Below are 14,410 nucleotides of genomic sequence, written 5' to 3'. Positions count from 1 at the left end.
CTGTCCACACCATGAGATCCATCCTTCAGTAACATTAAAACTACAGTGTGTCAGAAAAATGCTTTCAAACCTGCCTATTCCAGGTAAAATCCAGGATCTTCCCACGAATGAAAATGGTCTTTCCTATGGCCCCTGTCCAAAAGGGGCTGCTGTTAAAAAGTTTGCTGTCCCACACCATGGTATCTTTTTTCTCCCTCTTTTGTGCCCGAACCCTCCCAAGGCACAGAGGAAGGAGGTCACGAGACAGTCAAGGTAAATCTCAGCAAAGGAGGCTCCACTCCAGTCACCAAGGGATGGACTTCAGCTGAGGAAATGGCACAGTGTGTCCCATCCAGGCAGAAAACACAGCGGGGAACAGTAAACTCAGCTATGGCTCATCATACAGCAAACACATGTGTTCCTTCCCCTCTGCCCAGGGAAACTCTGCAGCACGTTTTGGCTACAACAAAATAATTACTAGCTGTTTGCTCATTTTCCTTTAATGAATCAGTTGAATGAGACCAGTGTGAGTGTCGGGGGAGTGAAAGTCTGTCATTCAGCTGTCTGCAAACTCCAGCCTCTCTGAAGATTTCTAGATCAGATTTCAGGGCCTCAGGAGTTTGGGTTATTTTTCTAAATGAGGTTCGACATTGCATCTTCCGCAGAAGATCCCAGTTATCTACAAAACCTACAGCTCTTATTCATTTGATACCACAGGTTTCAGTTTGAATCACAGCAATGTGTGGTTGACCTCAGATTAGTAAACTAAAGTACTTGCTCCATGGCATTGGACCTTAAGGCTGGCCAGCATGGGAGCTGGACAGCTTTTTGAACATCAGAGCTCAACCCTAAAACAAGGGGAGAGGAGATGTTCAGGTTGGGCTGAACGCAGCTAAGATCATGGGGCTGTGAAAGGAAAACTCTGAAACATCTCATGTGGAGTCAAAGCAAAAGGAGGTGTTTTATTTCAGGTTATGTAAGTCCTAAAAAACCCATTTTTCTTCTTTCAATGTGTTTTAGCGGTGAGGTCAACTTTTAAGTGAAAATGCCATTTTTAATCAAATCTACATTTCAAATACTTGCAAAACATAAACAAACCATTCCCAAAATGAAACAGTTCATTCTGAAAGTGTCAGAATGACACTCATTGCTATTTTTAACATCGCTCCCTCTTCCCCCACCTCTGTATTTTTTCTAGGCCAGAACTATTCAGAAAATGTGTTTGAATTTGTGAATCATTTTGACTCCCCCTCTCCCTTGACATTTGCTGGAAAATCTATTCTCTGCCAAAAAACTGTTCTTCCAGATCCAGCCAGCTCCTACAATCTCCTGTCCTGCCAGAGTTTGTCTGGATGAGTCTGAGAGTCTGACTGCCTTGGGGACACAGAGTGGGCCAGGAGGGCAAACCTCAGCATCCCTCCAGGCAGTGATGGGCTCTGTGGTGCAGAGCAGCCCAACTCTCCACCATGGCTGCCCTGAAAAAGCCCTGGGCCATCCCCTCTTGAGACTGAACAGGGAGCCGGGCTCTGACAGAGGCCACCATGCAGAGGGAGTTCCTCATCAGGATGTGGCTTCCAGATATGAGGGGAGAGCTTCAAGTTTTGGTTCGCTTGGAAAAATCTTGCATTGTAAGCCAGGCCCCTGAAGGTTAAAGGGGTGTGCCACAGGCGCTTGGAGCTGTCTCCTATCAAGGTTACAAAAATTTTGGCTTTGGACTCAATCAAAACCTGACAGTTCCAAGGCTTGCAATGCAATATAGAGGTTTGATTCTTTGTAGTCCGGCAATTCATAGAATAATTTAAGCCTCTGCAGTGCAAGTGCAAATGTTACTGTTCCCATTTGTTTTGCTCCTACCCTGAAACTTTTAGCAAGTGGAAAACTTGGATCTTTTTCAGTACTCACATTCAAACCATCTGTAAGTCTTGCAGATTTTTTCAGGATAACATCCCTAGCAGAGTCTTTCCAGTCTACTCACCTGACTAAAATTCACCTTCAGGGCTCATCACCTCATATCCCAATTCACATCTCAATAGCCTTTGCTCTGCAGGCTTGCTCTGCAAAGATCCACTAAACCCATTGCTGAAAGACTGCTTTTCAATCTGTCATTTGGCCCCTCTGTGGCTCCCTCAGCCTCCCTACCTTGACTCCTCCTGAGATGTATGTCTATGCTACTTGGCTTTTCTTTCAAGACTGTGATTTATTCTATTCCCATCACTTCTTATTTCAGTGCTGAAAGGTCAACTCCTGCGTATGCTCAAGCATGAGATCAGCCTATATTAAACAGGCTTCTCTGAGCTTTCTCCCTTCTGGGAAGGGTTCCCATTCACAAGAACAAACCTGGGATCTGGAACTGCCTTTTGAGCTTCCCAAAAGCTCCAAAACCAAATACCAGAGCTGGTCAGGATGCGCAATACAGGAACAGACAATAGCAGATGAGGCGGCATCATGCTACCTCTGCATTTGTCTCTCATTACCAACCTAATACCTGGTCAACATTACAGTCACTTGTGACCACCTGGACTTCTGTGCTGCTTTCCTTGGCTCAAAAAAGCTGTTCCAGCAACAGATGGTAACAAGAGAAAACAGAGACCTGAGGAGAGAGGCCAAGTCTTTTCTCCTTAAGACGAGACATGGATGAGGGGCTGCTAATGGAGAAGCTGAGCTACAGTCCTGGCTTCGGACCATTTGTTTTAACCTGCTGCGCAAGGTGGCTTCAACAAGAGACAGAAGACATCAGTTGCTCCTTCCTCTGAGGGAGAGTCTGGTTCAGTTTGGAGCCGCTTTTCCAAAAGCTCATCTTTATATGAGCTTTACGCAATTTTTTTTTTCGGCAACGGTACATCTTGCTCAAAAACTGTGACACGCACTGTTTGTGTGTGAAGGTGGGAATGTGACATCCGACAAGGCAATTCTGTTCACTTCACAAAAAGATCAAAGTTAATTCCCTCTCTGCTGAAAGTACGGAAGGGAAACACAGGATTTGTCAAGCAGAGAGATAAACTGAATTGAGAACATTTTATACACAAATTCCTAGGAGAAGGTTAAAACAAGGGAGTTGGGAGAGTGCACTTGTCAAGGCTTTTGCAAACAATTCTTTTAAAATACAACAGTAATTCAGGTGGCTACAGATAAGACACAGTTCTAAAATCTCTTTCCTTTGTTTTCTTTCTGGCCGCCCTGGTCTCCACCCAAGTAAGACATTCCTACCACAAAACCCCAGGGTGAAGGGTTGTCAGCTCTAAATAAATATGGCTCTGAAGAGAGAGAGAATAATTAACATGCTCTTTCTGAAGCTGCTTGGCAATTACAATTCTAGGTGCCTTCTACTCCTGTGACCACTTGCCTTGCTTCCAAGGTGTATCTATTAACGGTAGCCCAAGACTGCTCAGGGTTGCTGCCCAGGGGTGAAGCTGTGTGCCAGTCCCTGGCAAGAGCAGAACAAGATACTGGAACTCTGAGGCCAGAGTGGCAGTGCCCATCTCTTCTCTTCCTGCTGCCATGACAGGCACATACCTGGCACATACCTGGGCTGCACACAATTGCTGCTATCCCACACTCCATCTGAAACAGCACCCAGGGGTGGGAATATCACCCTGGGGCCTTCCAGGGTCACTTTGTGTGAGTACTGAGGGCAGCATGAGGTACGAGGCGATGCTGAACTGGCCTCAATGGAACTAAGCTGATGCTATGCAGGCATGGATGAAAAAAAAGGAATTTGGCTCCATTTCAGAGTTCAAAGAAATATTTGAGCCTATGGGCACTGATTCAGGCTCATCTCTAATTATATCCCAAGCTCAGCCTTTTAAACTTGTTCTTTACTCCTTAGTAAGGGTCACTTTGCAGTTGTTATTTGAGTTTCTTGCCAATCTGTTGTTGGATTTTCCACTTGACATTATTAAGGGATTAAGTTGTTTGTCTCATCATCTTTTATCTGTCCTGTTGAGTTTCCTAAAAACAGACTTTAGCCAGACCAGAGAAGATAGGAGGGAAAAAAAGCCCAACACTTTAAAGAGATAATCATGGTTTGGGATTTGCCATTATTATAGTTTAAATTTATTACTTTGGATATGTAAACTTTGCTGACTCCTTTAATCTGGAATGTATTAAAGAAAGCACTAGGCATTACAATAAGTCATTGGATTATACTGTCCCAATTCAGCTACAGCTGTGGAAGAAATATATAACAGGAGATCCTGCAGAGTTATACATTTTAGACTTAGCTCATCAATTGCCATAGAGAAGAAGACAAAAACAAATGTAGCTGAACCTGGAAAAAATGTTGCTAAAATTGGAGAAACATTTAATGTGAGTAGCCTAGGGGTGCAATAACTTTGCCTGTAATTTAACAAAACCCACCCACATAAAACATACCAAGAGAGATTATAGATTGGACTCTCTGATCTGCAGTCTGCCAAAAAAGCAAACCTGACTTTTTTCCTCTTCCTACAGATGCAGGTTTAAATGGTCCCTGCAGAGTGTTAAATACATATTACCCATAATAGCAACCATACTACATTTGGATACGTCGCTAATTCTCCCCCCAGCTGCTCTGTACCTTGCTTGCAGTGGGAGGATGCCCCTGGATATCTAGTGCGGCTTGTGGCTGCCAGCAGGGCAATTCCTATGGTCCACATGGTGAGAAAGAGCCTGCTCACCTCCCCCTCACTCCCACCCCTCCTTGGTGCCCTGGTCTCCTCTCTTTTGAGGGGTACACATGGGCTTGTACTTAAGCACCCATTTAAGCACAATGTTTTGAACATGTTTAGCTCAATGGGACAAAAGCTATTCCTACGCCTTCCCAAAATGCCTTCTCAAAGTACATTTGCAAAGAACAAGGCTCAGTGGTGATCTGAAGGCCAGCCTTGGCTCCTCCCCTTTTCCAGAGCAGCAGGGATCAGAGATTGTTCATCAAGAAACAAGAGAAAAACACCCAACTGTAAAATGCACTTTCCAAAAAGCCACCCTGCAGATCTTTCCATTTATAAACCTCCTGTCCCCAAAGGCTCTGAAGCACTGTACCTACCAACAGGCAACACCCCCCCCACCCCCCAGGGACTGCGTCTCTGGTTCATTAATTCAGTTTAATATTGGATTTACCACAAGATGTAACTGGAGACATGCAGGGGTGAGCAAGGCGAAAAATGATCAAGGACCAAACCTGCAGCATGCTCCTGCTGGCTTCAGCGGAGCTACAACAGCTTTTATCAGCATTTTATCTGACCCTAACAAAAGGAACGCATTGTTTAGCAAAGGAAGAGGGTTCTTTGATTCTATCTTGCTGCAGATGAATTGCCCAAGCAAGGGCAAAGGGACAGGAAGCGAAGGGGGAGGAGAAGGAGGTGATGCTGAAGGTAGGTGCTGCCATTGCTTAGCCCTTGCTAAACAGCCCCTTCTGCAAACGCTGATGGGGTGGGAGGAGAGAGTTGTGCCTGCTCCCTGCCACAGCCATTCTCCCAAGATGTTGTGCTGGTTATTCCTGGTGTTGGTATATTGGTCTTCATTTAGGCTGAAGGGCATTTTGTGACAGTGAAGACTGCAGGCCTCATGAGATCTCCCTCTGCTTCACACAGTCCAGGAACCCTATTGTCTAAGACCCCAAGTACAAGGCTTAAAGTCAAGGATGAAAGCCCAGAGGTCAAGGAAGAAACCCTGAGCAAAACTTGCATCAGTTCAGCGAGGTCCGACCTCTCTGCAAATCAAATGTTTGAAGAAACAGTAAAGACACAACCTGACTCTGTCCTTAGAATCAAACTCATTAAAATGTCTGTCAGCATGTCCCCCCAGAGTCCATATATGTCTTTCACAGAGACAAGGGATGCTTTACTATTACTTAAAACCACAACAGTGCTGAATGCTAATGAAGTTCCTGTTGTGTAGCACTGATCAGATAATGCACTGTACTGCTTACAAGAAGAAATTGTAAGTGTTAAACACTTGTTGTTTTACCCCCTAGCTCTCCTTCCAAAAGTAATCGTTATGTTTCGACCAGCAATAAATTTTATATTTGAAAGGAAGAATTGAATTTCTTCTACTGGACTGTCTCTTTTCCCATGTCATTAATGAAAAGAATGTTCTTTAATATAAAAGAAAATTGATTCTTTCTTTTCATGGCCAAAATGTATGAAAATATTGAAATAAATAGCTTGAAAAGGCTAATATGGGTCTTAGCACTGTGCAGTAGCTTTAGATTCCAATATTGCCCATCTCTGAGAAACTAAGGTCAGAAACCACCAGCACTCAGTAAACACAATCCGTGGCTGACAGTGGCAGTGAGGATCTCCACAGGCAGGCACAGTGGCAGTGAGGATCTCCACAGGCAGGCAGCCTTGACAGCAGCTCTGTGTGCTGAACTCCCACAATGGCTGGGAAAGAAGAAGCTGCAGTCTATGTTTTCCAAAAGCTTCCACCAGTTCTGAGCACATTCACAGTACATACACCAAGACTGAAACTTGCAGCTGGAGACCCCGAGCTTCTGAACATACCCACACCAACTCACACTGAAAGGCACTGCTGGGTTATCATCTCTGTTATACAGCAAGTCACATTTTGCTGCCTAAACACTGATTTAAAAGCCAAATCAGAGGCACTTACTTTTAAGTCTGGTAGAGCTCAGACTGGGGCAGCTTCCTGAACTACTTGCAGCTGTTTTGCAGCTATGCATGACCTGAGTTTTTATCTATACGGATAAGAATGAAATTCCAACAAATTTTATTGCAGACATTCACGAGCACTTTAGAAACAGATTACTCTGTTTTAAGCACACTCTTGGTCTAATCCTCAACATCCCAGAGTCAACAGAGAAGAAAAGTACCTTAGGAGAAGACTTATCCTGAGGAGACATCCAACAGGCTAAGCAAGATGGATGCCATAAAAGAGCCATTTCAAGTTACCCAGCAAGTATAGGAGCCCTCACTCCCCAGAAAGTCACATTTGAGAATAGGGATTAGGCTGCAAAGTTATTCAGTGATTTGAAAATGTTAACATTTAGTTTTCACTGTCTATTTAATATTAACATATCTTTCTTAGAAAGCTTGGCTGGGCTTCATTGGAAGAAAGCAGATCAAATTTACTGCAGAAATTTACCTACTGGTATAAACAACATAATCTCTAACCATTACAGAAGACTAATCTTAGCTGAAGCAACATTTAACATCATACATAGATGCCATTATTTCTCTAGTGAGCTAGTACAGAATTAAATGGAAAGAAAACATTAGCTCAGCAGTGGCTTTCAGCCATCACTTGGCACACGACAGCTCAGTGCTGCACTAATATTTTCTTCACATGTAAATCTGTCCTAACACATTATAGGGATCATATGGAAAACATGAGACAGGTGCTGACTATAGTTTGGGTTTTGTCATTGCAAGCTTCAAAAGGTAAAGGCAAAACTCTAAAGTTTCTGCTGATCCGTGAAATTCACTCTGTGGACATTCAGCTTAACACCCAAAGGGTCCAACCAGCCATGCTCCTGACACCCTGCAATTCCCAACAGAAGGGAAGGAAATCTGAATGTTTCAGAGCTGGGGACCCTAAGAATGATGAGCCTAATGTTTGTTCTTCCTGCACCTCAAAAATGCCTTTTTTTTTTTTTTACAACTCTTTATGAATGCTCTCAGTGTGAAATTGTTTGAGAAACAAAATATGCAAGAGACAGCAGCTGTGCTAGCAAGTAAGTCTCCCTATGAAAAGGATCTGCTATGTGCCATGTAATTCCTGCACTGTCAATCATGGGGAATGTGCACAGAGAAGAAACCCTTCCCAATGAGCTTAAAAGTGCTGATGAAAACGGACTTGAAGTAGCACCATATGTCTCTCATTGGGTTATAGCTGCATCTTCACTTAGACTCTGTGGGTGGGAGCCCATAAGAAAGCTGCTTATTCCCTGAGAAGGCCACGTGAGAAGGCAGAAGATAAGCTACTGAATAGAGAGTGATGCTTTGTGAACTCCCTGGAGTGCACAGCCTCCATCCACAAGGAGTCTGAAGATCTGCCCAGTCCGCTGAGCACCAGAGGGTCCTCAGCTCATCCCAGTAGACAAAATAGGCCGTGCTGTTCTGAAAACGGCAACACAGAGGTGTCCACCTCATCCTCCTCTTTATCCTAGTGTTCCCACAGGGCTGAAGGAGACTCCATCCTTTGGCAGCTTACCAGGTGTGCTAACCACCTTCCCGGGTCAATGATGCACATTACTAGAGGAACAGTCGCTCTTCTGAGCAAGCCAGCAGGGCCTTAATGTGTTAGACGTTATATTGATGCTAAATCAGTGATACCACTCACAAACTCATAAGCTTAGGAGCTTTCAAGACAAACACAGTGGGAGGAAGGAGTAAAACACATAAACACAGTCAGCATAAAGATATACATTCACGGGGCTTGCATGCATCACCACGTGGTCATGGTTTCTGTTACACGGAGACTTCCTGATCACAGTGACAGCTAGGAATGGGAATGAAAGCATATTTAACTTCAGTAATTTTCATAGGAACAAATCAGGAGTGCTGTTGTCAGCTTATGCCTTGGAACATCTCAAAGAGAAATCAGTAAGGGTCCCACAGGCCCCTGGCTGACACTAACCCTTTATAAACTTGGCTCCTTTCAGAACTGTGTTACAGCCGCTGTGAATCAAACAAATAAATCAATTAAAAAATCATCTGTCAGCAGCAACGCCATTAGTTTTTTTCCGAAAGTTCTTGCCATTTTGCACAGCTTAATGGAAGTCTCTTATTCTGAGCAAACTGCTCTGCCTGCTGAAAGAAGGAGACATTTCACAATGTACCAAGTCACTTGATTAACTATTCTGCTGTACATCCTTGTGTTTCCACGGCGGCTGTGGGAAAGCCAGGAAGAGGAACACTGCAGTGTCTTGCACTGTTTTTCCAGGAAGGCTTTTTTTCCCTCTTGACATGTCATTTTTCTACAGTACGTGCTTGCACAATTTCTGCCTTTCCCCCCACTTGTCTGTCACTTTGTCTCTAGTTGCCGAGGAGTTGACAAACTAGGGAATTTAGGTCAATGACAGCGACTCACTAATGACAAGCATTGGAATATCTTCCACTTAAGGGGCACGCCAGTTTTCAAGACTGGGACAAATCTCCTGCTGCTGAGTACACCCTGGTTAGCACCTCTCCAGGAACAGCAAAACTAATACACTGGTATTTTTCCAGTCTAGAAGTCAGAGGGAGTCATGGCAAGAATATATCTTATTTTTGGTGTGAAATCCCTTTAGGAGTTGGCCTGCCATCTCAGGCTACCTGTACCCTGGGACAAGGAGACCTTCCCACTCCCCTACAAACCCAATCTGTGCGATCAGCTGTGAGGAGAAAACTCCTCCCTCAGCATGAGACACACTGTGACAGAGACAGGCACCTTCCAACAGCCACTGTATCCTCCTGGCTTCAGTGGTAGGTGAGCAGAGGTATCCACTCCTTCCCCACACTGCCCGTGTGGATGTCGCAGGGGGTGTGCAGGAAGCGCTGCCCCACAGCATTCCCAAACCACCGTGTCCCCATCCCAACATGGCGCCTGGACAGCCCATCCCTCCCACACAGCCCGAGAAGTGCAAGCGCTCAAGTGCCTTTGAAACCTTTCAAGAATCAATAAACAAGCCTGGGGTTTCTCCAGCAGCAGCCCACAGCCCGGGGAAAGCCACAGCTGCAAAAGCCCTTACGTGGAAGTTTACTCAGACCTTAAGTGGACTTGCAATTAGACAACAGCAAACGTCACATTGCTCTTACTGTCACTGCACTTCACATGTCTGCAACTATCACAGCTGGGTCACTGTTCCCCAGCGCTGCGCAGCCCAATGAGCACCAGAGCACTCCAGGGACAGGTAAAGCACTGAGCAAACTTTCAATTAACAGAGGCAGAGCCAGTTTCAGACACAGAGCTGCTCCAGGTCATGGTGTCCAAAAATGTGGCCACAATACCTCCCTCTCTTTCACTATGCAACGTCACTTTCTTACTGGCCAATTTTCAGGCCTGAACACAAATGAAGTTTCCCACCTGCAGTACAAATGGAGGATGATCTGCCCATGCCAGATGGAGGGATCTGCCCGTTTCCCTGGGACATCAGGAGGAACTACAATAGACAGCCGGACATCCCTAGCAGATCTGCTAAGCCAGACAGTCTCCAGAAAGGAAGGGCAGAAGCAGGCCTTTTGTTTATCAAACCTGTAAACATGCTATGTGAGATGTGCAGCACATACTGCACCTGCAGCAAGAACTGCTTTCCTGTTGCTTGTCATTACCTCTCCCCCAGGTACCACAGCCCTCCCCTGTACCAGCAGCACCCAGTGCAGACAGGCTGGGTCCTCTGCCTGCCCAGTGTTTATCTACCCAACCCAGAGGCACCACGTTGGTTTCTGTCGGCCAAGGTCTCCCAGGATGTGACAGAAAAGCACAACTTGTGGAGAGAGCTTCTCATACATTGTCCCTCATTACATAACTCATTTCCAGACCATGTGCATCGTTAAAAGGAAATAGTGAGTTCATGAAAACAAATTAGTGTGCAACCTGACACTGCTTCAGTAGCTGCCTTCTGCTGTCATTAGGGATTTACAAGATACTGCCAACGAGTACACAAAGTTGGGTGTTATTTATATGAATCAGCTTTGAATTACTGGGCATTTGCACACCATCCTGCTGAGAAGTTGACTATAACCTGCCAAAGTCAGTGATCAGCCCTCCACGGGACCTGTGGAGCCCAGCGGAAAAGTATCATTGTAAATCAGCCCAGCCGCTCCCGCTGAGACAAATCCAGCACTGAAACACAAAATCAAGTGCACCTCCTCGGGATGTCTGACATGTTCTGGACCAGATCTTCCTCTTGTTTAGCTTGAGTAGTCCCACTGAGACCAGCTGAGTTACTCTGGTCTTAGACCTGATCTGAGCTTGCTCTGATCCAGGCCTTTTGGCAATACAAACGAGCCTTGCCTGTTCACTGCTGAGCCACCGGCCTGGCTGGGCTCACTGGGGGCCACGGGAGGTAACACAGAATCAGCTTGAGGCATCAGGAAGCTTTCCACAAGAGCATCAGGCATGCTTTTGCCCATCAATGAACTGTTTTCAGCAGCAAATCAGTGGGATCTGGCACTGGGAACAGCCATTAGTACAGAGAACAGAGCAGAGATTACTACAGCTTATGCACACAAAACCAGCAGAACTTAATCAGCAGCGGGATTGTAGCAGCTCCCAAAGGGAGCAAGCTGATTCATCAGCCAAGAGCCCCAAAATACAAAACTGTCTGCAAACACAATGAGCCACAGACTCGTAACTTCATTAACTGTGCTTTTACTCAACTGCTGCTCTATCCTGAGCAGAACTGAGCCTGAATTCTTGGAATGGGACAAAACAAAGACAAAAGAAAAGATACTTATTTCAGTCTGTTGAGTGTTTTACAAACCACAATCTCAGTTCTTCCAAGTTTGATACCTTCACTTAAACATTTCCAGTTTTCCTTCTGTTGTTGAATTTAGCAAGGCTTTCACTACCATGTGTCTACAGAAAGTTAAACATAGTGAACCATATCACTGAAAGTTGGTGGTTCTTTATCAAACTCTTTAAATTAAGGAGCCACTGGGTTGCCCTGCATTTTTCAGGGTGTTGTCAGTGTGAGGCTTCAGTGCTGGGCTCGAATCAATGAATTGTCTCAGAGCTGGAGGATCGGAGAGACCACATGCCGGTTGGAGAACCTCGTGATGGGTGCCCTGCTCTGGAGTAAAGTGGTTCAAAGCCCTCTGGATAAATGGTGTGACAGCTCAGAGCAAAGCGCGCTCTGTGTGGAGCATTCAGACACGGAGTGAACTCCCCTAGTGACACAACAAATCCCATGACTGTCTCATGCCTCTGGAAAATGCCTCAAAGTTCTCCTCTCTGAGAAGACCTTTCCACTCTAGGGGTAATACTACCCTGATGCCTTCTCTCGCCTGAAGCCTCACAACCAGCTCCTCAACAAAGAGAGATTGTAAAACAGATGAGCGAGCTTAATATAAATACCAAATAAAAATATGCTTACCTAAAATATAAGATACCCACATGCAGAAAATTTTATTCAAAAGGGGAATTACCAGAAATTCTCAAGATTTTTGTTTCCATGTGAAAGACACACAGATACTATGCTGATGGGCATTAGTATGTATTTCAACAGTTGGCCCACACAGTTTCGACTCCAAGAAGGAAATAAACTCTCCCTTAGGCTCATGTAAATCATGGGAAACCTCCAGCACCCAAGGAAGCTGTACTGAGGGAAAGCTGAGGCTCGTAACCACATATCAGCAGAAGGCTGCAATCCATGGATGCATTTTAAGCATGCCAGCAGGCAGCTTGCAGCACCAGGGAAGCTCTGCGAGGATCGTGCACAACGGGACGGGTACCAACGCTCTCTCCTGCAAGCAGGGGATTTTCCGACTAGGAACCCCTGTTCCAAGTTTGAAAGCTTTCATGTGAGGGAAAGCAAGCACCACTGAGCAAATGGAAAGTTTCTCTGCAGACCTCTGCTGTGACAGACCTCTGCCCTGCCGCTGCAGCTGTGCCTCAGAGTGGGGATGCTGCCAGCCCTCACCCCACCTTCCCAGGGTGTGGTGCAAGACTCACCACTCGGGGCTTCTGCTGGTCCAGGGTCTGCAGGAAGGCCGGGGTCTGGTCCAGAGTGCGCTCGGGGTCACTGGAAATGTCCTCCTCGGACTCCTCCCAGGATGAGGAGAAGCCAGTGGAAGACGCTGAGGACGATGACAGCTTCCTGACGGGCAGGCTGCCGGGGGGCACGGCGCCCGCCTCCTCCTCCGGGCCCCCCAGGTCCGTGACAATGACGGCGGGGATGCTTCCACCAATGGCTGGGCACTGGCCCTTAAGTTCTGCGGGGGCCACCACCACCTCCCCTTGCCGTGGTGCAGGCCCTGACTGCTCCAGGGGGCTGGTGCTCTCTGCCAGCTCCACAGCTGGCACCACTGTCATTGCTGGCCTCCCGGAGGGCTCTGCAGTGCTCAGACAAACCTGCACCCCACCAGCATCGGGGGCCTCACTCTCCCCATGGGCTCGCAGCCGGGGTCCAATTCCAAGTCCCACCACTGGTACTGTAGGGCTGGCGGGTCGGGGCCGGGATGGCCGGGGGCTCCGCGGCGGCTGGGCAGCAGAGCTGTGTGCCTGGATGTGTGCCTCGAAGAGCCCCACTTTCTGGTTCACCTGGACGTTGTGCAGCTCCCGTTGAAGTTGCCGTGCCATGGGGGGTCCTGGCTGCCCCTCTTCACCCCGGCTGCCCCGCCGCCCCCCGGGGCTGCCTGGCTGCCGCAGGGGATCCTCAAGTGGTGGAAAGAGGAAAGCGGGGCCACAGCGCGGGGAGCGGGGCGGCACGGGGGCCGGGTTGAAGACAGGGAGCGAGCGGCAGCTGCCGGGTGTCTCCGGGCCCCTGGGCAGTACTTGTCCGGGAGGAGGCGGCGTCTTGCTCCGGCCGCTTGTCACCTCGCTGTTGCTATTCATCATCACCAAGCTATTGAGCGCATAGCAGTACACGGCCATAGTAGTCAGCCGGGGTGCACAGGGGGGCCGTCGCCACTGCCGCCTCGGCGCTCAGGCTCCGCGGGGCTGCCGAGGGTCTCTCCCCACCGGGACCAGCAGCATCGCCAGGAAGCAAAAGGGGAGCTGGGCTGGACCTGGCCCACAGCTCCATAAAACAGGACAGCTGAGGAGAAAGTGAAGCAGTGAGAGTAGTTCTGTGCCCTCCCTTAGCTCACCATCCAGCTGTGCACACGCAGCTGGCCAGACTCTTCCCTTCCTGTGTGCCCCTCCCACCTGCACACAGCCCCAGTGTGCCACCTCTGGGGCCTGATCATCAGAAGGATTTGAGTGAAGGGAAAATCAGGTTTGGGCGTTTCCCCTCTTCCCTACTCCCCACTCCAGGTTGCCTGCCCACGCAGCTGCAGCAGCAGTGTCCAAGAGGACACACAGCCAGAAACAGTTCCCTCAACAGAATAAAGGAGTTAAGGTCAACTGATGTCAACTGAAAGTACCTTTCAAGTGTTGGCCCCAAAAGCTGAAGAAAGCTAAAGACTTCAAACAGCTTAAATTTGTCACCTTCCAGTTTGTCACCTATGAGCAAGATCAAGTCTCAGGAATGGATTTCTGTTCAATGATACATGGACAATGACATAATGATACAGTCTTCCTGCTTGCACAATTTTATATGGTATGGGGCCACATCTCCACTACTCCCCTAAGTTACCATGTGCAATAACATGGCTTTGCACATCTTCATGCATTCCTTGGCTGAACGTGCCTCCCCTGTGCATGTCTGCCTTCTGGGGCATCAACCACTGCAGCCACCTCCAAGTCAGAGCCCAGATCCCACAGGCAGAGATGTGCAGTGCTGTTTGTTCTGGTGACTGTGTACGTGTGTGAGAGAGACTCTGCTTTTGTAGGTGGCTCTCTGTGCCCC

The 14,410-nt window shown here is 47.3% G+C and overlaps 1 protein-coding gene across 1 annotated transcript in view; it reads right to left on the bottom strand.

Moving 5' to 3' along the window:
* Positions 1 to 14,410, bottom strand: part of ITPKB (inositol-trisphosphate 3-kinase B) — a 68,311-nt gene that overhangs the window by 53,062 nt on the left and 839 nt on the right. The window contains exon 2 of the mRNA XM_027659342.1: positions 12,574 to 13,657. Coding sequence (XP_027515143.1) covers positions 12,574 to 13,494 — 921 coding nt within the window. The 5' untranslated portion in view covers positions 13,495 to 13,657. The remainder of the gene's footprint in view (positions 1 to 12,573; positions 13,658 to 14,410) is intronic.

Source organism: Corapipo altera, unplaced genomic scaffold, assembly GCF_003945725.1.
Source record: "Corapipo altera isolate COAL_440 unplaced genomic scaffold, ASM394572v1 48, whole genome shotgun sequence".
Classification (NCBI taxonomy): Eukaryota; Metazoa; Chordata; class Aves; order Passeriformes; family Pipridae; genus Corapipo; species Corapipo altera.
Note: the sequence above shows the minus strand (reverse complement) of the source record. Positions and strands in the feature narration are given on the sequence as shown.